At 41.6% G+C, this 23174-nt stretch overlaps 1 protein-coding gene across 1 annotated transcript in view; it reads right to left on the minus strand.

Annotated features, from left to right (window-relative positions):
- LOC110967819 (adhesion G protein-coupled receptor A3) overlaps window positions 1–23174 on the minus strand; it is a 228203-nt gene that overhangs the window by 195461 nt on the left and 9568 nt on the right. Inside the window, 1 exon segment of the mRNA XM_022217540.2 lies at window positions 12074–12145. Within this exon segment, the coding sequence (XP_022073232.2) occupies window positions 12074–12145 (72 nt within the window).

The following is a 23174-nucleotide window of genomic DNA, read 5'->3' on the forward strand; positions in this document are numbered from 1 at the left end:
ACAATAACCATTTTCTACTCCCCCCGGTCCTGCACGTTTGAGGAGCAGTAGCAGCCCACAGTATAAACTCCACCATTTGCGGTTAACGTTTGAAAAGCTACTGAAGTGCCTGCCAATTAATTTAAACTGCGCTGTATACCTTAGCCTGCTCACCGAGCCATGTGACCCTGAGGACAGCAGCCTGTTCACTGTGTGACACTAATGGGCAGATTTCCTCCTGAATCTAAATGAAGATCACATTACACTGATACGGAGGTTTGCACACACACATATGCTCACTGTGAGTATAAATGCACACAAACACACACACTGACCGCGGACCACACACATGCTCCCGGCATGGAGTCTGCTTTGAGAGCAAACAGCATTTAATCACGTACAGTCACATGAAATAAATTTCAATGTTGTGATTATCAGAATACCATCAGATTCACTAAAGGTCAAGTACTACATGGTGTACACAAGCAAATAAAAGTGCAGCTTGCTGTGGACACTCGTCCAAATGGAAAGTGATGCAGCATGATGTATTCGAGTGTATGCCCACTTAATTAAGCTGTGACATGCATTCATTTGGATAACTTGCATCATATTTCTCAGCAGTGTGCTGGTGCAGAGCAGCGTGTGTGGTGTGTAAAGGCACCTTGTTTTCAGACAATCCGAAGCAGAATAAACAGACACATGCTATACTCTCACACGAAGGATTTTAGACAAGAAAAGGCCGGGTTGAGTTGGAACGGATCGCCAACTAACAGAGGAGCCGGAAAAGGCAAAACGAAAAAAAAAACCAAAGTCCTCCTCCGACAGCTCTTCCTGCTCCTCTCTGTCCTAAGCAGAGTCAAGCTGAAATCAACATTCACTGGTGGCGTCACATTGGATTCAACCCCGCCTCTCCTGATTCCACATTCTAGCATTCATGGACTTTTTCCCTCTCTTTATACTCTCTCACCTGATCTGGATGAAAAGTTCTATGAATGATTAAAATCTCCCATCACAGGTGAGTGTTACAGGGGAGTCAGAACAACACAGACACGGGGAGACTGGAGGAATATTAAGAATTTAATTTTAACTAAGAAAAGCTAAGACAATACAAAGGGAACCTGATTTGAGGGGAAAACCAAATCTAGCTAAATATAGCATATGCAAAACCAAACAACTATCAAATCCAACGTCCAAAGGGAAAAAACCAAACACTAACACTACACTAAACAAATAGAGTACTCACAAACCAAGGGAGAAACTGGTCAGAAGGGACAAGCAAGCTCAGTGAATCCAGGGGAAGAGGAGCAGAGTCCACGGCACGGTGGGGAGAACAGGAGCCAAAAAGGGGAGCAAAGTCTCGGAAGGGGTGCGATTGTTTGGAGCAGAGTCCAGGCAGGTGAGTGAGGCAGACAGACAGACAGACGCAGAGACCAACACACACAAACAGAGGGACAACAGGGAGAGAGATGACAGGATGAGAAACAAAAGAGACTGATGACAAAGACAGGAAGAAGAAGGGATCAGGAAGAAAGGAGGAAGAAGGAGAAGGAAGGGTAGGGCTAGAGCAGGATCATGACAGTGAGTTTTTCCAAAGTTGGAAAACAGAGGTTATAGGAGGTGCAAAAGTCTAGTTTCTTCTCACAAAAAAAACATACCTTGTACCCCAGCTTTAACTGTTTCAGTTGTTTAAGCCATAAAAAATGTCAAATATTTGCTGGGTCCGGCTAGCCTAGCCGCGCTAGACAATCCACGGCAACGAATTTAATTCTCTGCCAGGGTGAGTCTAGTTACCCTCCATAAGGCTCGAGGCTGGATTCTCCTAAAACTGGCCGGACGAATCACCATGAAGTGTAGAGTCAGAAGGCGGGCGTAACTAAGTGACGACAGAGGCGCGGCGATTCTGACAGAAACAACCAGCGCACAATAAACAGTTATCTTTCGACTCGGCTTTGGCCACAGCCCTTAAAGATTTGAAGCTAAAATTCAACTTGAAAGATAAACAAAGGACGGCACTGAAGTGTTTCATTGAGAAGAAAGACGTATTTGGACTTATGCCGACGGGATATGGCAAATCCTTAATACACCAGTTGGCTCCGCTGGTTGGGAAGCTAATGGGACTTAGCCACAATCCGCCGGCGCTCTAGGAACTCCGTCAGCCTATTCGTTGCGCTGATTGGTTGTATACCTACCCAATTGCTGCAGAGTGATTTGAAAGACAACCTTTTAGCCCGCCTCCCTCCCTGTCGAGCGGCCCTAGACCCTTGCGCCTTCAGAAACATGGGTCTAGCGTGGCTAGGCTAGGGTCCCGCTGCTCTACTGTGAGGATTACCTGCTTTACACAATACTGTTAAATAGTTTTTGGCATTTTTACCTTTATTTGATAGTTGAAGTAAAAATCCACACAGGAGCAGAGGGGGTATAACAACAAAGGCTGAGCCATGGATGGATGTGTGCCCTAAGAACTAGGCTGCTTTTTTTTATTAAAATCATTGTACAATGAATATCTCTGTTTCTTTGCTGTTTGTATGTGGACTTGCTCTTTGAATGTCCCTCTGTACTGAACAATATCAACAACTTTGTTCACATGGATAAAGCATGTCACATTTCCCAACATGTGTGAGCAGTAACTGTCTGAGACTATGTGGTATTGCGTTAACAACAGCAAGACCTGTGTTACAGACATTTTCGTAGGTGAGCTTTTGCGAGTTCTCTGTGGACATCAAACTGAACCAATGAAACCATCACATCTTTTGTCCTGTGCAGTGTGGAGCTACTACCAAAAGAGGAAACAGCAGTTTTCACAGTGGAAGATCAGATCAGAGTGTTGTTTTCTTCAACAATCATGTAGTGTTGAACCAGGAATGAATCCCATAGGGTCAGTCTGACAAGGCAGAGTTCTGCTGTAACATCCTGAGGTGTGTGAGGGAAAACATTCGGCCTGAACAACCTGAACTAGTGCATGATGCTCTGTTGGTGCCTCAACCTACTGTTAGACACAGTGCAGTGTTTTGTTTTGTTTTTAAACTTGAACAGGGATGGCAGCTGAATTAAATTTAGATTGTTGATTTTGATAGTAACCATTTCTGAATTTTGTAATTGCACTGTGTATGTAGTGTAATATTTTTGGGTACAATGTGCTTAAAAGTAGAAGACAATATAATTATTGCATTAAACTGAAGCATAGACGTCAAACATGCATCTGAAATACAGAGTGATGAATATTCTAGTAATGACTGATGTTTTGATGACATTGTGTGCGTCTGTGAAGGACACACAGTTGGAAGATCAAAGTGAAACATGCATTTTTGGTGTAAAAACATGATCACGTGCTTTTTATAAAATGATACATGGAGTACTCAAAACATAATGGTGTATACTTAAAGCAATCTAACTTAAAAGAGGTGTACAAGAAATTTAACAGTACATAAAGGTATAATACTGACACCTTCTTTAAAATAATGGTCTCAGTCATTTTTCAGGTTTTTCAGGAAACACAAAAAACTGAACCACACCACACTTCACCTTCACCTAGGCCATTATACCACGAAGGCAGAATCGTATGACCTGTTCGACTGAGGATCATGTAAGCAATTTTACCAGAGGTGGGCAGCATCATGAGGAGATGATTTAGGCAGAAAAATAATTTGTCAAAAAATGACTCAGGCCATTATTACTCTGACAAGGAATGGGGGACTTATGTGATGATCGGCGTACGTTTGTCTGTGAATCTGTTTGTCTGTCTGTGTGAAACATTACTCAAAAACAGACTAACGGATTTGGGTGAAATTTTCAGGGGACATCAGAAATGACACAAGAACCACCTCATTAAATTTTCACAGTGATGCTGCAAGTAGTCTGGATCTATGGATTTGTTAAGGATTTCCCATTGGGAGATACAGCTGCCAGCACGGCGTCGCTGTAACAATGACGTGAACACTGTCAGTTACCTGCCGGCGATCACATGATTGCGATCCTCCTACAAATTGACTGATTTATCAGTTGAAATCATACAAGGAACAAATGATTAAACTGTGGGGGTGTTTCTGAGTTCCATCAATTCCTGCCGTCCGAACATATGTAGGTCACGCAATGTAACAAACCCCAGCCAGAAAATGGTGAAGCTACTGATGTTTCACAAAGCCTTTATTTACATTCAGCCGTCAGCCTTATTGTGAACACAAATTCACCTTCACTCCTTTCTTCAGGAAACACCATAAGAGCTTGTCCCCATTGCAGCTCGGTGTTTTTAAGTTTAGACACATCCTTTGCTAGACAGCAACAGCATGGAACCGTTTTCTTTCATCTTTACGTGAATTTTCAGACTTTTCGGAAGCATCGTTGCCATGTCAAGAAACCGTTTTTTAGATAAACACTTTCTATGCCACTGGAATGGTGACAAAATAAAAGTCTGTGACATTTAAAATACACCTTCAAAATAAAAGCATGGAGGGAACAGTTATTTTAACACTAGCAAAAAAACAAAGGCTTGCCAAAAGTGACGAACTGTGATGACCTTTATAGGAGTAATTTACACAAAATTTGGTGTCCATACATAACACATGCCTGTGCTCAGCGCAAGGTCATTTTTTATTTAAGATTTCATCCATCAGAAATTATATGTCAACTGAGCAGCCTTTGCAGACTAATGTGTTCTTTGAGTGCTTTTCTAGTTGTAGGAAGGTGAAGATATGCAAAATGTGCAGGGGGGCTAAAGCAGAGTCTGAACATGTCTGGGCATGTTCTCTGACCCAATGGTAACCTAATGTGCATGTCCTCTGTAGGGTGTGGCCTTCCAATGAAATATAATAGCCTGATGTCAAGATCTGACCAATAGATTTAGAAAAGTATAATGGTGTCAAAACTGTCTCAGAAAATACAACCTTCAGGCATGAAAAAATGACCAACTGTCACAACATAAAAGACGATGCCCAGCTCAGTCTCTCTGGTTTTTCTTAGGGGTATTAATCACTACTAAGAACTACTCCTGGATTTTCTGTCGACAGTAAATCCTGCTGCCCTAGATTGCTGAATTCTCCAGGTGATTTTTTTGAAGATCTTTAAAGAATCTTTTTAGACATTTGAACACTGTCAAGTCTTAGACTTTGGCCCATGATTTTGGACTAAGTTTCCACTTCACGTGCACATACTGTATCTGTGTTCACCATTTAACTTCAAACTTAGTGACATTCACATCAACCTGATATATTCGCTTCTTTATAAAATATCCCCTGGCTCTGCCACTAACCTGGCAAAATGTAACGTATGTTGGCATCAGCCCCGATGTTAATGTGGACTGTTTATTAAAACCATTTATTCGCGTATGAAATATTCATGTGCCACTCTGCACACGCTTTGAGGGACGGTCTGGCCACACACTCTGAATTACAACAAACACTCACTGAGACAGATAACACCTCCTCGATTTAAATAAATATGTGCTGAAAGCTTGGGGGGGGAGGTGGACAGTCGGGCATTTCAGACCAATTAAACAGAGGGAATGTGCATACATTGTGACAGGCTTGCAGCTACCACTGCCAGAGCATCAAACAGCACCGGACTTCCCTGTTTGTGTTTGCATTCTGAACGTTTTACATACATTAAGCACCACAGGGGCCCACGGGCACGACTTAATTATTTCGTCTTCCTGGCAGGACACACTACATCAAATTTCCTATTTGAAAGAGTCACTAATGTAAACCTGGTAATAACTTACATAAATTGTAAAGGTATTTGTCTAAACTGCGCAGGTTTGTAAGAAAACACGTGTCTCTTTGCCACCTGGAAATCTTCGCAGTCTAAACCCATTTAGGGTGATGATTAAACATTTCTCAAAAACTGCTGGAGTACAATTTATTCGTAGCGGGTGGGTGAGCGGCGCTTATAAAAAAATTTGCTGTCATTCCACTTCTGCCATAGGACAGCACACAAAATAATAATATTAAAAAATAAGCCACACGAAGACACCTTCATTTCAGCCAAATTAAAACAGTCTCACAAAAGCAACAGAGGCAATTTCACAGCAGATGGAGAGAAAGCTGTAAGAGTCCCTGAACTGTGAGGAAGATTTCTTTGTTAACAGCTCCGCAAATGAATCCTATTTTGGAACTGCTGCTCTCATCAGTGTGAGATATTTCTACCAGAACAAAGCAGAAGGTCAAGGAGAGTGTGAAGAAAATTCTTCTAAGTGCTGCTTTTGATGCAGGCCATCTTGCTCTCATTTATTTAAATAGCATAACACAACAAAACAAGAAACAACTGCCAATACTGCCAGTCTGGAAAAAAAAAAGTTATATATGTTTCTATTAAACTGCGGTTTAGTTTTCAGGCTTCCTCCGCTACTTGTTTTAATTGTGATTAACGACCATGAAACTGAGGAGACACAGAAGAAGAATATGTTCCCTCTGTTTTCTCCAAACTTGGTTAGTGAATCGGTCACACCCATGGTGCTCACATGTCTCGCCTGAGCTGTGACCCAGCGATGATCCCCTTTAAAATAACAATAAAACCATTCATATTTCAAGAATATGCTTTGATCCATTTAAGGCTTCATCTTACTTAAAGTAAACAGAAGTGGGAGAAGAAAAAAAAAAACAGTCATGGTTTATGTAATAAAATGAAATGCAAAAAGAGCCACCACTGCAGAAACAAACCAGAGTTCACCTTTGGATGAAGTTCCAAATAAATGCTCCCCAACATAAAACATATGCTGAAGCAGAACAAACATAGCTGTGACTTCATTTCACCAGAGAATTGCAGTTTAATCTTTAACAAATTGAAAAGGTAGTTTAACCGGTTGAATTAATTGCCTTTATTCAGTGTTTGTATTAAAAAGAAAATGATGTTTGATTGTCAATATCAGTGAAATGAAATGGTCTTTAATTTGAGTCGTAGAGAAAAGAAAAAACACAATTACATATCATTCCTGTTTGTTATAATTAGGTAGCTCAGTGAGGCAATCACTATTTCTCACAATGACATCATGATATAAGAATATTGACCAAGTGTCATATTGGTAAGCATTTAAAATCTTAGATTGAGTAGCTTCTTGTTGCAATCTTTAGATTCACAAGTGATGGGACCCTACACTCTTCTACGAGTGGGTCAAAAATGACCCATACAAAATCAATGTGTATCATTAGTATTACATTTTGGTCCGCACAAAATAATCTCATGTTTGAAATATGCTTATTTTTCACTTGATAACAGATTTTTAGCATTTTGATTTTTGAATACAAAGAATGTTACACAGCAAAGCAATAAAAGAATATCAACTTCCATTTTGTAGACACTTTTCCACTCTTTTCCTCCAGCTGTTGCTGCTCTCTGTCCCTCCAAGTTTGAGTACTGCTTTATCTCTTGTATGATATTATCAGTGATACAGAGCTCCCATGCATGTAGATAATACTTACACGCATCAGGTCTTGCTGTGTAAAATAATCTTCCTGATCGGTGACACTTCTGATATAGTGTGTGTGGTCCACGGTAAATATATTCCCGACAGTCACAGTTGATAAGAATCACAGGTTTCTAGGAGATTTTATGTGAAATGCATGTCAGCCATTTTTGACCCACTCATGGAAGCTTGGGGTAAAAATACAAATGTTACAATTTCTTTAAAACTATAAAAGGTAACTTAAAAAATGTAAATTAAACCTGGAATATGTTAGCCTAGCCGCGCTAGACCCATGTTTCTGAAGATGCAAGGGTCTAGGCACGCTCGACAGGGAGGGAGGCGGGCTAAAAGGTTGTCTATCAAATCCCTCTGCAGCAATTGGGTAGGTATACAACCAATCAGCGCAATGAATAGGCTCCTAGAGCTCCGGAAATCAGAGGATGCGGGAGTTCGGTGAAGCCTTATTTATACAGTCAATGGGTGAAGCTCAAGTATATTACAGACATGTTAACAGAAAGATTATTCAGAGTTGGTGCTAATGGAGCTCAACGATTGTTGTCGACCGTGGCAGAGAATTAAATTCGTTGCCGTGGGTTGTCTAGCACGGCTAGGCTAGTTGTTTCCGGTTGTTTTCTGTCAGAATCGTCGCGCCTCTGTCGTCACTTAGTTACGCCCGCCTTCTGACTCTACACTTCATGGTGATTCGTCCGGCCAGTTTTAGGAGCATCCAACCTCGAGCCTTATGGAGGGTAACTAGACCCACCCTGGCAGAGAATTAAATTCGTTGCCGTGGGTTGTCTAGCCCGGCTAGGCTAGGAATATGTATCTTTTCATTACAAAGACATTGCAAGAAAACAACCTCACTGGGTAATTTTTGGCCCACTTATGCATCTAAGAGTTAATCAAACATTATTGACCTAGCCCAACCAACAATACTCTCTTTTTTTTCCTGCTGCTAACCTCCGACCTCAGCCCTGCTGTGGATAACCTCAGGGTCACTTTGGTTTATGATCACATGATCAATGAATATTTCCCACCTGCACTCTGCTCTCAATGCCTGCACATCACGAGCCACCGTACATTCTTATGCGCAAGCAGCTGGAGGAAGTGTCCTTCAGTGATCCGCCACTCCCTCATCAATCACCGCCCAAGGAGACGCCTTCACCAGGAAGACTGAATAAACGTCACTTCGTCACTGGGAACAACAGGAGTTACAAAACTTTTTAAAGGACGCCTCCTCGCACCTCTGACATCTACTTTTCAGAATGAGCAATTGCAGACCCCTCTCTGAATTCTGATTCTTTCTCTGCCCTGTGTGGAGGTCAGCCTCCAAACACCTCTGGCTAAACAAATAAGATTTGGTCAAACAGACAAAAAAAAAAAACTGACCCTCTGCTCTCAGTAAATAAAAAAACAAAACATTTTGACAGTCTGTTAAGGATAAATCTGCTATCATAACTATGAAAATAAACACTACTGTAAAGAAAAAATAAACTGCATCCTTGGAACATATTGGAATTTTCTTATTTCAAAAGCAGCATGTACACACATGAAAGTCTAACTCTAAGCTGATTTTTTTAATAAAGAATTTTATAGCTATTGTTGGATTGTGTTGCTCGAAAATCAATCTTGTTTTATCATCGGAAAGTGTGTAATTCAAAGGTATTCCAACTGTCCAGTATATTTTATGCGTCTCAAATAAGAACTTCATTTGCGTAATAAAACGCATTTTATGTCCAGTCTTTCTATAAAGAATATTATCGGACTGCAGCTTTAAAATTCGTGTGGTGTAGTCAGTATGAGAGCTGAAAACATGCCTGTCTCATCCGTTTCACACAGTGGGGCCTTCAGCGGTTGGAACCCATGAAGAAGCTGCAAACGCTTCAGTGTCCTAACCAGAGAACAGTGATGGGCTTTGTTCCTGCTTCGGCCCCGTGGGACCCAGTTTGGATGGTAATGGGCTTGTGTCCATATGGGGGGATTCAGGTCATCATCCAACATACAGGGACTCTCCATTAAGAGGACTCTATCTCAGCTTGGGTGGAAAATCCCATCAAGAGCAAATGAAATTGATCAAGTGAGGATCTAGTGAGGTTTAATAAGCTGCAAGGCTAAAATATTCTCTCTAAAATAAGATCCGGGGAAGCGTTTTGTCCTTTAATTAAACTGTTCACTTGGTCCAGACTGAAGCGTCTCAACAGCTATTAGATGCATCTCTATGAAATTTTTGAACTGGCAACTGTGACCTTTCAGAGCAGGGCTGCAAATAATAATTATTTCCATTGCTAATTAATCTGTCGGCTATTTCTTAATTAATCAATTAGTTTTTAAGTCTCTAAAATGTCAGAAAATGGTGAAGAATTTTGATAAGCATGTCTTAAAGCCCAAAATGTGTTCAGTTCATTATGAAAGAGAAGGAAGGAAACCAGGAAATAGTCACATTTAAGACTATTAGGCTGATATTTGTGGTTTTAAAGTTTTGTGTGAATTAATTCTGTCAAATTACTGAACTGATTGCAATGAAATTTGTTGTCACATCTGGTGAACCTTTGAATATTTCATGTAGTGTCATCAGGTGATTTTTTTTCCCCATCCAATTATCAGTTTATGGCTAAATACCTACCAAACAAATGACACTGGGCTGTACTTTTTGTTAAGCGCTAATGAGGAAATGTTGGCATGCTGATTGCAGCTTCTAACCCAAAGCACAGCCGTGCCAAAGCCGGTTTCAGAGAGCTGCTAGCTCAGCTGCCGACGCTTGTTTCAAAGTATCTTTTACCTGCGGTGAGCAATGAAATTCCTGTTACCTCAACCATATTGCAACACAGGCGGAACGTCTCGAGGCAGAACAAATTACACAAAATCTGCATGCCCAGATACCACCAGCGGTAAATAAGATCATATGCTATGTGACGGGGGCTCCATTTTGTACAAAAAAAGAGAAAAATCTGGAATCTTCACATTAGCATTCCTGCTCCAAAAGGTCTGTTTGTTCAAGTACATAGAGACCACAGCTGCAGCAGGAGTGGTGCAAACACATACACATGCCTTATTAAGCTTGTCAATCAGCTGCCAATTCACCACAACCCTCAGATCCAGTCAGCCAGCCAGCCGTGCAGGCAGGCAGCCGGTCTGCCAGACCAGACGAGAGAACAGCTGGCCGCCACTTTCAACTCGCTGAGGCTACCTGGCTTGGCATCAACTGCAAGCGACAGACATATTTCTGCCAAATGCTGCATGTGGCAGGACGGATGGACAGGCCCTACCCAGGGAGTGAGGTGAAGGAAGAGATAGGCCACGCAAACGGCTGCTCCGAAAGGTCAGCCATGACAAACCTTTGGCTGAATTTCCTTAAAAGCCCTGCAATCGTCTCTCCGTCATTCCAGTGGAGCTGGAGGAACCAGACACCAAAGGTTTAAATGGCACTAATAAGGCCTGGAGAGACAGGTGACATCATGCTGTTGGTTGTCCAGCGACTCAGCCACCCAAAAAGGACTTGGGAGAGGGGCAGAATTATTCCACTGACATTATTCCAATCTGAATCTAGCTGTCAAATAGTCAGAGAGACAGGGCCAAACTGACTGTAAAAATATTCACAGCACTCACTGATGTAGCTTGAGCGTGCGTGAGCTTAATATGTGTGTTTCCACGTGTGAGCCGGAGTGTGTGTGCAACTGTGCATACATCTGGGGCCGACTGACTGAAATTATCAAGCCGAACCGCTCCGTGTGATTTCAGCCCCTCTGTGATTTCCTCATCATCAGCCAATGTCAGTGTCACCATCAGGTAGAAAGGCAGCGATCACTGGGCTGGACGGAGGTGAAAGCAATCAATAGCTGACCTTAGGCGGGAGACGGGAAGAGCCACGGCGGCCATCACAGAGCTCATCATCAGGCTGTATGAATACAGCCCTCCGGGATGCTGCACACGGCACCAGATTCATTGACATGGACCCTGCACAGTCAGTCACACTGTCAGAGCTGCTTGATCTGGCACGGCATCAGTCCTTTACATGATGCTATACACCGTTCAGCCACAACAATATGACCGCTGACAGGTGAACAACATTGATCATCTTATTGTAATGCAACGTTCTGCTGGGAAACCTTGAGTCCTGACGTTCATGTGGATGTTTGACACGTAACCCCCAACCTCCCGTGGCAACAGCAGTCCTTGATGCCAGTTGCTACCCTCAGCAGGACAATGCACACCGCAAAAAAATGCTCAGGAGTGGCCCAGAGAACACGACAGACCTCAACTGTTTTTGAGCATCTGTGAGGTGTCCCAGGATAAGCCTGATCTAGGTAGGTCCAACCCTGCAATAAACAGGATCCACACAATTCACTGCCACAGGACATCCCCAGAGGTCCTGTGTCCATGCCCCACTGGCTCACAGAAGTTTTACCAGCATCAAGGAGACCTACACAATATTAAGCAGGGGTCATAATGTTATGCCTGATCAGTGAATACTAGCCCTTTTGAGACATTTGTTGTGGCAATGGCGGTTAAGCTAATGGGCTGGAAGGTAGCAAACCACTAGGGAATCTCCTGCAGGTTAAATCCTACGAAGATCTCCTGGTTTTCCCACCATGTCCCCATTTGCCTTCTCCCAGCTACAGTGCAACACTGTTCCCTGTGATGACAGCCATTGGGACTGAGGGGAGGACAAAACAGTAAAGAGAGCTTGATTTAAGTACTCACAGCTTTTCCAGGGCAGCCAAGCCATAGAAGGAGCTGTTCCTCAGCAGCGAGATCTTGTTGTTGCTCAAGTTTCTGTTTAGGGGCAAAAGATATGAAGGAGAGAAGACGACGTGAGTATACAGAACAAGCAGAGGGAGGTACATTTGTAAATATCACAAAAACAGAGCTGGGGGAAATTACTTATTCAAATGGCTGATAAATAGCTTATCCTCTGACTGTCAATACGTTTGCGAGAGATAAGGATTCATGTCTGATGAGATTGCGGCTCATCCAAGCCACATTTCTGTCTTGTTTATGGCCGTTTGTGGTTAAGATGGGTAACGATCCAAACCACCCCCATCCTCCACTCCTCCATGTCAAAATATCCCCCTAATAGAAAAGCTTAAAGAAACGCCGGTTCAGCACAATTCAGTCATCCATTGCTCACATCACAACAGCAAACAAATCAATGGAATGCACCACGGGGATCCTTAAGTGATGGATTAATATTCAGAAGCGATGCAGTGCCTCCATTTTGATTATTTCTGTGACAGCCGTCACTACAGTCCCTTTCTAACTTTTTTTTTTTTGGATGAATTATGTCTGCGCAGAATGCAAAATGAGAAACTATATGTTCTTCAAGTGATGCATTGGTCTGGAAAGAAAAGTATTGCTTGGATGGGACATTCAGCTGAGTGTGTTACTGGCAAGTACGTACACACACACACACACACACGTACACACTTCTGTCGCATTATTCAACACACTGAGCCTTGAGACTTTCCTCACACCTTAACACAGCAGAGGGAAAACGCAAACAGGAATACAATCAAACATAAACATATACAGTCTTTCCGCTGACAGCGTCTCTTCCTTTACTCTGTAATTCCCCACATGCTTCATTCCTACAAGAGACCATTTGACTCAAATGAACCTCCACGGTAATGCTGGAGCCAAACCTGAATTATCCACTTTGGAAATGAGAACAACAAAACTTAAGGTAGAATACCAAAACAATACGATTAGGTGTAGTGTTGCTACAGTAAAAAAAAAAAAAAAAAAACACACACAGTGACTGATTAGACCACATGAAGCCTGTGTTACTTACAGCTAAAGTGCAGGAGATGTTTCAGATGAGGGCTCAGGTCTCCTCATCCAGGCAGCTAATAACTGTGTTGGTCCAGTATAACCTTAGCAGTCATAAGCACCTCAGAGGCTGTTACTGCTGGATACAAAGTAATACAACAGGACAGGGCAGGTAGTGCAGAAAGCCACCTTAAAAATGAGAAATGCATTTTGTTCTGGTTTTAGGCACAGGAACCTGTGTAATTCTACATCCTTTTACACAAATGAAAGTGCTCTACTGAAGGAAAATATTAAATTATGTGAAACAAAAATAAAGAAAAGATTTTCAATGCAGTCATGAACAAGAAAAGCACTCTGAAAGCACAGTACTCCACCAAGGCTGTTCATTCCCTCAAGTGGCGCTGTCAGAAATGCAGCATTTAGTTTCTTTATAGGAATGCAGCATTTGTTTATCAGAAATCACAGCAACATAGAATGTGTCCATTTAATATAGATGTACCCACAAACAAAATGACCTTGCGCTGAGCACAGGCATGTGTTATGCATGTGCACGTTATGTACGGATAGCGAATTGCGTGACATAACAATGTAGTGAGTGGTGGGAACTGATGGGACTCAGAAACATCCCCACAATTTATTCAGTTGTTCCTTTCAACATTTCCGACAGGCAAGTCTTGATAAGTGTGCAGTGATCGATTTGTTGTAGGATCGCAATCATGTGATCGTCAGCAGACGTAGTGTTCACTTGTTGCCATAGTTACAGTGACTCTGTGCCGCTATCTTGCATTGATACAGAAATCAATACATGGATCCAGACTATAAACCGCATCACTGCCAAAATCTAATCACTTGGTTCTTGTGTCATTTCTGACCTTCCCTGAAAATCTAAATGCAGCACTTGTAATGGAAATGTGCTACCATTTGTTGGGCTAAGGGCGAGCCTACAGAAAAGGTTCGGCTCTGGGAGCTATGTGAAAATTAATGAACACAAGACTCAGAAATGAGGTGACAGGTAATGTATGAAAAAATAATCAACAAAAAATACTTGAATACCAAATGACCAAAATAACAGAACAAAACAATAACAGAAAATCGGAGTGAGAATAAATCAAACATTCACCTGTAATTCAGTAGCTTCACTTTTAACAATTAAAAGCGACAGCACTATGTTCAGTTCAACAATTCAACGACAGCTGAATTTCAGGCTAGCGTGGTTCCACTGTTGCCAGTGGTGTTAATCAAAATAATTCATCCATAAGATGAGTCCATAAACCAGACAAAACAAATCCAAACGGGGTGAATCAATCCAAGCAAGGAAGTCCTACCACACCATTGGGAAAGGGATGAAGCTCTGAGGTCTGCCAACAGTGGGGTGGGTTGAAGGGGTGGATCTAGCCAACTGTTTTCCAGTTTGTTCCAGGGTAGCTCGCCATCAATTCAAATCCTCCATAGAAGCCTAACCTGTTCAGCAGACAGGCTTCATCGTCATCATCATCATCAGTCGCTCATCATATTATCCATTAGTTGCTCACCAATGTTCAGCACAGTATGGGTTCAGGTGGGTGGCATCCAGAAATCCAGAAGCATGGTTCCAGTGGTGAAGGCCTGTTAGCAGCATTTGCATGATACGAAACAGCTTTTAACAGGCTTAGCAAAAGTTTCAACTCACTTCCTACTTGATGGTATGATTTCCAGGTTTCCAGGCTTGTGAAATGTGAATGGTTTCCAGAGATGAGTGGTGTGTGGAGATCCTGTTGTTCAAGTTACTCTGTGTGTGACTGAATGAAGCTGATGTGCTTCAAACAAAGGAATGGGGCAGATTCCAGGTGGGAGAGAGACTGCTGGTGATTGGTTCAGGTGTTGTGACTGACAGTGAGGAGGTCCAGTAATATGGAAGTGACTGACTGTGACTGCTCATGACTGCTTGTGACTGGCAGGTGTCTTGTTCATGTTGGGAATCTTGATGGCCAACAATGAACTATTACAGAGTGATGAGTGACTTTTGCAGAGTGAGTGCTATATAAATCTAAATCGACCTCTTACAACAGGTGATCGGCTTCTTCATGAACACAATATTTTCTGCCTGTCTTCTTTTTTAGTTATTTCTTGTGAAAGATTTCAGCCTGTTTTGAAGTGGGCAGGGCTGACTTGGAGACAGGTGGTTTCACACAGTAAATAATAAAAACAGCTTTATCTAGCACCTTTCCAAAGTAAAGTTTCAAGGTGCTGCAAAAAGCTGATATTAAAATTCATGGAATAAAATAAGACATAAAAAACACAAATTTATAAAGAACTGAATTAAATAACCACAATGCAAATAATGAATTTAAAAAATAAGTGGACAGACATAGTAAAATACGGAAAGAACAAAGTATAATATACAAGACCAAATTTAATTTAAGTAACCACAATAAAACCAGTAAAGAAATGTCTGATTCTATACACCAGTCTGTATTTAGATTTCAGGTCTTTGCCTGTTAACATGTCCATATGCTGTCAGTGAGTAATTTAAGTCAACCAAGTCATGGACATTGACTTCTACTTTACGCAGATTTGGTGCGGCAAACATCGCGAAACTTTTGTCAAACATCTAAACTCGCTGTTGAATTAAAACGAGGACAGATTCAGCATCTGCACAGCTTATTTCTCACCTCAAATGCTTTCAGAAATACTTTTCGCTGAACTGTTTCCATAATAAAAGAGAAAGTTTCCGAACGGCCATGTTGGTCCGACGTTTCTACTGGACTGAAGCTTAAGCGCTGTCATGTGACCACCTAGTGGCCCACTACTAACCCACTCACCAAGTGGGTGATTTTCAGATGAAGTGCATTTCCATGCAAGAAAAACGGAACCTGTGTACTTCTCTTTTAGGTTTTTGAAGGTGCTTCACACACAGGTAGTGCAAGCCTGACAAAAAGCAACGTGTACCTGCATGGCCAATAGAAACAAGATGTCTTTGTTGTTGAGTTGTTGCAACAAACTGGCAACTTCTCGCTTAACTCCCCCCTACTTTGCTCTGTGCTTCCCCTAAGGAAACAAACCATGTTCTTTCTAAAAGGGTCTACAAAGCACGGAATCAGACAGCCAGGGTTTCATATGTAATAAACCTGAAGGAGACAATCCTGTCGCAAAGAAGGAGCTGTCTGTATCAATGTTCATTAGAATCTGCTTCCAGTTTCAACATGTTTGCCTGAATGACTCCAAAATTGCAACTTGCCACTGTGATGCATGGAGTAGTTTTACAGTCCGTGTGAACCAGTGTGCTTGAGAGAGAGGTGGGGACTTCACACATCTGCACATTCTAGAGAAGGTGTATAGAGTTACATTTAAGCCATTTTTTCCAACAGAATGAAATTATTTTTAGAGAAACACATACACAGATATGAGCATTTAATAGTTTAATCAAAGACCAGAGGTTATATAAAAAAAACTTAAAAACTGCAATAATTTCACATCAGCAATGACTATGACTATGTGTGAAAAGGATTTCTTGTAGTTACAAATCCACAAAGGACTATCATGTGTCTCTGCAGTTCCTTTCAGTTTACAGAGCGTTTTAGCACCTCCTCACACACTGGGGTTTCTTCTTCTTTTTTCTTTTCAGGGTAAGGGTGCTGAGGTTATGACCCATGACTTAACACTGTTTTTATTCAACCTTGCCATTCTCTTCAGCAAAAGCAGGCACATGTTTTCAGCAAAAATAGCTATTAAAACCCACTGCATCTTCCCGCGTGAGTGGACAACAAAAATCTAAAACAGGACACTATGGTCTTACGTGTAGGAAGTAGAAATACTTAGCATGAATGCTAATGTTGCTCTGTGTTTGCTGGATGTGTTAATAGGAATATATTTGCTCCCACATCTGCATGTGATTCTGGCTTCATTAGGCACGAATTTTCATACACCTCAGACATGAAACACATTTTTCAGGGTATTTATTACATTTACTGTAGGCTCAAATTAAAACAGGTTATATTTTCACTTTGTGGTTAGAAATAGTCAATACTATATTAGTCTTCATATTAATAAATTCTTGCTTTTTCTGTCCTCACAGACACACATAGACACTCAGTTTTATACACAGCTATTAGCTGGGAAACAACAGGCGGAGTGACCGACGATATACATTGTGCTTATTCTACTGGCCAGATTCACATCATTTTAAATACACCTTGGATGGCGATTCTGGATTTTATATCTGCTAAAATATTGATTGCTCCAGCCGGCTCTTAAATCATTCGCTGCAGGGCCGCTCTCTCTCTGGGAGGCTGTGGATTTGTGCATGAGCATGTGATCTGCTGCCTTGAGCTCGCTTTGCATGTGTGATGTTGCGTATCTCCTGTCAGCACATGACCACCTCCAATCAGCACACACACCCACAGACATGCACAAGGTCAGATCCCTCCATCACTCTCCTCCACTACCTTCTTTTAATAAGGTGGGTTGTGGGAATGCTCCGCCAGCTTTAGAAAGCAAGGGATAATTGGGATGTGTCGCTGGTCGCTGTGACGACAGAGCCTTCGTTATGGCTGCAGGGAACGTATGCTCAATTTTAACCCTAGGATTAAGCAGCGGTGTCCCACAATGCATTGTGCTGAACGGGCAAATTGCTGACCAAACTGCTAAGGGAGCAGAATGGAAGAGTGTATGCTGAAAATGTCGTGCTGATGACTCACACTGCACATGCAAACAAGCTCTCAGCTCACAAAAGAAGTAAATATTTGGTCAAACCTTCAGTCACAAGAATGTACAAAAACTGTGGCCGTTTGTTTTAGACAAAGCTAACAAGGGGACATGCTCAGTTCTTCAAAAAAGTGCATGTCTATATAAAGTGTACATTGTGCACTCATGCCGGTGCATTTTCTTCTTTAATTTAACAAGCTTGCTTATACATAATCTCTGGGGGAAAGTACCTATTTCTCCCCGGAGTGATAACAGTTGTCTTGGCAGGAAAAGCAGGATTGAAGATAGGAAGTCCCCTCTCAGCAAAAGGCCAGGATGGACGCAAATTTGTGTCAGCAAATTTATGTCAGCACCTAAGACTGTATTTACATCTGGGGCTACCCCCAAAGGCAAACCTCCAAGAGTGTCACATCTCTATTATTTTACAAATTAAACGTTTTAACAGAGAACCTGTAGGACAGAATCAGCAGGGTCAAGACAAGAGACACAAAATACACTCAGAGGACATGATATGACAACAGAGAGTTACTGCAGCTGCGCCTGTTAAACGTTCCATTGTCACACACGGCATTTTCCGCTGATAACATGGGCACATTTATCACATGAAATCTGTAGGTATTTTTATAAGAAATGATATGACAAGTTTTCATACAGATGTAAACAGGAGGCTTCTCATCTTCAGCCTTCTAAGTATGATTTATAATAATGATTTTATATGCTGAAGTGACAAACATTGATAGAATTAGCAGCATATGCTAAAACTGAATTATTATTTGTAAAAATTGCCTTCAGCTGACTTTTAAGCGCTATCAGATGATTTGTTTTAAAAAGAGAACCATGTAAAATGTGTGATAAATAGGCACTGGAGTTCACGAATGTACTAAGAATAACTACTGAAGTGGTCATCTGTGGCCTTCTTCAGCTGCAGTGTCCATACTGGACTTGTAACCCTGGGCACTGATCTATGGATTCCTCTGCCAAGTGTTCCGATTATACAACCATATATTCACTTTAACTGAATCTGTTTGTACAGTCATCTATCCACCTGCAAGTCAACCCTGGTCGGGAGGCTGAACAAGTGCTACATCTTGCCCAAAGGTGACAGATGTCTCACCATGATACAGAAATCTTTCACAAATCCGTACTGCCAAAATCTAATCACTTGGTCCATGTGTCATTGCTGACCTTTCCTGAAAATGTCATCCAAATTTGTGAATCCATTTTTGAGTAATGTTGCGAACAGACAAACAGACCTACAAACGTACACCGATCGTCACATAACGATCGTCACGGAGTAGGACACTGGCTGAAAGCTGGACTACACTTTCCCTTTTTTTAATGCACTGTGAGTGGTCAGTTTCAAAGTGAGGGACTCACATGCACTTACATAAATATGGAGCCAGACCAGCTACCAAAGCATCAAACAGATTTTATTCTCTGCTATGAATGCCATTACTCCACCCACTATATCTTAGCAAATCCATAGCAAATAAGTTGTTTGCTGTTGCATAAATTTTACATTTCCGTTCAAAATTTTGCATATTGCAACTTTAAATTGTTACTAGGGAGTGTTTGAAGATCTTTAACTGTACATGCTGACGTTAGTGGCTTACATTAAAGCAGACAAAAGCATTTTTACTCTGCTATTGTTAATTTGTATGTTGTTGCTTCTGAAATGGATTTAGATGAATGAAATGTCTTTAACTGCAGCATTGTGGACAGCATTCTGTCACTGCTACAGTTCTTTGCAGGTGGGGTTAAAGTGCTTGTAAAATTCAGTGTGCGAGGTATCTCTTTTTTTTCCCTCACAAATCAATCCGAATACCTAAGCTGCATGGGAGTGCACGTACTATAAGATTTACGAGCAGCCATTTAGCCAGTCAAAAGTGAGTAAGCAACAATTTAAATGGATTTTTATTGTTGTTGATCCAGACATCAATACCCTACCGCGGTTCTGTCAGTTTGGATTCATCTTGACAGAAAGCTCTCCATGAGCTGAAAATTACAGCAGACGTAAGCCAGCATGGAGTCAGCTGGACATGGTGAGAAACTACTTGGAAAACTGAACGGGTCAATTTTACAATATTTCACACGCAGACTTATTGAAAAATAACCAAAGCCCTCATAACAGTTTCAGTTTCAGAGGCCAAGTGGAGTTTATTCCTTTCATTTTCCAGGGATTTGGTCTAAACACTAACACGTCAAACCTTGAAAGACTGCAGCAGCTCTTTTTTTTGAAGCCACATATAGATGATGTGATGGAGTGAAGGTAGGTGACACTGAGATCATGGGATAGCAAAGCTGTCGCTGCGTTTTGTCCCAAGTCTCCCTTGTGTTCCCCGGAGCAGTACACCTCCCTCTGCGGCCCGACGTCCCAGTCAGGGACAGGCAGCCTCTGTTTGTGCAAACTCAAGCGTGTCCTGTGCTGTGTGTGTGTGTGTGTGTGTGTGTGTGTGTGTGTGTGTGTGTGTGTGTGTGTGTGTGTGTGTGTCTGCTTACAGACCTCTGCATGCCTATCTCAGGCCTCTGCGTAACGTCCAGGAAATCACAGGAAAAACAGAATTGAACATAAACAGCCCATGACAAACTTCTGGAGAAGCCATCCAACTGTCTATTTACATTATCAATTATGTTCTCTGTGGATAAGCTGCTTTCAATGAGGGAGGAGTGCACGGATTCAGTATTGTCTCTGTGGGCTGTAGCAAATGGTCTATGTCATTTGCTTTCTGTGTTCCAGCGCCAGCCACAGCCAGACATTTGTAGTATAGATGTCTACACACCGCATGCTTTTCAGTGAATTTGACATTTTGTTGAAGTGTTTAAAAACACTGCTGCACTGCTTAATGTTTTAGCAGTTAATTAAGTGTTTAGTCAGTTGAAAGAAAATGGATCTGAAACAATTCTGATAGGCGATTATCATGTGAGTCTTTACTTTCATAAAAAATGTGAGGATATTTCTGCTTTTTTTGGCCTACTGTCTATAAAGCTTATTGAGGAGGGGCTGTTGGTTGGACAAATCTATCCATCCATTCTCTATACACGGCTTAATCCTCACAATGGTCATGAGGGGGCTGGAGTCTATCCCAGCTGACGTAGGGTGAAGGCAGGGGACACCCTAGGCAGATCACCAGTCTATCATAGGGCTACATATAAAGACAATCACACTCACATTCACACCTACGGACAATTTAGAGTCACCAATTAACCTCAGCATGTTTTTGGACTGGGGGAGGAAGTTGGAGTACCCGCAGAAAACCCACGCATGCACAGGGAGAACATGCAAACACCAAGCAGAAAGATCCCGGAAAGGCCGGGACGTGAACCAGGGATCTTCTACCTGCAAGGAAAAAGTGCTAACCACTGAGCAGCCCTGGACAGAGCTATACATTTTGTAATTTGTGATGGACATTTTCATTACTGTCTGACATTCAAGACACAAAATTATCAGCTGATTCATCAATTATATAAATAATCTACAACAACAGCTCTAAATCTCATATTTCCAGAGTTACGGCTGGCTTCAGTCTTCAGGCTGTGAAGATAGGAGTGATGTTAATGAAATTCATATCAATTCTCCCCGAAAACAGGAGCTCTGGCTTTCACTCTCCCCCCCACACCACAGCTGGGTTATTTCGGTGGGGCTCGACTAAAAAGTCACTGCTCCAGAAACCAGCATGGCTGCCATGCACCAGAGACATCCCACTATATTATTATAGGAAAACAGAAACTAAAATAGCTCCCATGAACGCCATCCACCACACCGATCACAGGGACCAAGTGGAGTAAAGATCATAATGTAAACTTACAAACATTTAGATCCGCTGGCCTCGAGCTTTCTCGCCACTTCTCTTTAAACAGCCAAACCCAGTGTTTTTCTACAAGATCGAGTTACTAGACACAGCTAACCAAAATAACATATTTCATATCTACTAACATTGACCTTGGATGGGAAGTGGACCTTGTTTTAAGAGTCACCTACAGATGTTCACATTGTCTCCACATGACAGTGGAGTGTACGTTCCTGGGACACTTCACAATACAGAATATTTACAATTGTTCAGGTGAAAAAATGCGACCAATTAGTGAGACTTATTTACTTTACTGTTCTTTAATATATTGTTATTTTGATTGACTTGAGAAACTACACAGTAAAAACTGAAACTTCCTAGATTATCGAGTTAAAGTAAAAATGACAGAAAAACCAAACTCATCTCAGTAAAAGCGAGTTGACTTTGTAATTCAACACAAAATTATTTCTTTCTTTTTTATGAAGTTGTGTTATTTACTTAGGTAAGGCAGGAAATAACTATTTACACTGAGTGCTGACTTCATTCATTGTTCTGCAGGTACAAGGTTCATGAAAGGGAAGTTCCTTAGTTCAGTGTATGTAAAATGGATTGTTCATTGAAGTCATCAAATTAAGTTACTGAGACAAAATGTATATTTGTAAATCTATCCTACTACCCTGCGCATTAGAAATTCCAACACGGTCTCACGGGGATTCGTGAAACTGTTACGTAAATTTTTTGTTTCTTTTTCGTGCGCACCAACACGATTTCGTCATGTTTTTCGTGCCGCTCACCACGAAATGTTTTTCGTGTTGCTCACAACGAAACCCGCTGTGGTAATCACAGCTGAAAGTGGTTTATACCAGCGGATTCATGACGATCTAAGCTGTCCATCGGCGTATACTGCTTGTGTGATCGCGTTTGCGGCCGCCGGCCGCCGGACATTCTTGAAATTCCTATGCAAATTGGTAAGTGTACCACCGGGTTATGGTTAGGTTATGGTTAGGGTTATGGTTAGGGTTATGGTTAGGGACGATGTCATGCAAAATATAGCGTTGGATTCGCCATGGTTTTACATTAAAAATATAATACACACATTCGTTTGAAATACGTTCTGGGTGGCACGAAAAGTCCGCCGTTTAAAATACATTGGTGCGCATTTCGTGGTGAGCGGCACGAAAAACATGACGAAATCGTGTTGGTGCGCACGAAACCGAAACTAAAACTTACGTGACAGTTTCACGAATCCTCGTGAGATCGGGCTGGAAATTCACATTAAAGTGTGTTCACATGGGACATCAAGGGGTCCTAAAAAGCATCTCCATGTGGCAAGCTGTAGGTAGACCTGCATCAGTTAGCAGATTCTAGCAGTGTTTTAATGCATTCTCAACTAGGAAAAGGGGATTATGACTGTCAACTGAATCTTTAAGTATTTATAATATCAGATAGTTACAAAAAAATATTAAAAAGTATTTTTTTTGTTTAATAAAATACCAATCCACAAAACCATGAGAAATAGTTTACACCATTCATTTCTTTTCATAAAGAAAACTTCTAGCCAGCCT

The sequence above is a fragment of the Acanthochromis polyacanthus genome, chromosome 15 (genome assembly GCF_021347895.1).
Source record: "Acanthochromis polyacanthus isolate Apoly-LR-REF ecotype Palm Island chromosome 15, KAUST_Apoly_ChrSc, whole genome shotgun sequence".
In the NCBI taxonomy this organism is placed as follows: Eukaryota; Metazoa; Chordata; class Actinopteri; family Pomacentridae; genus Acanthochromis; species Acanthochromis polyacanthus.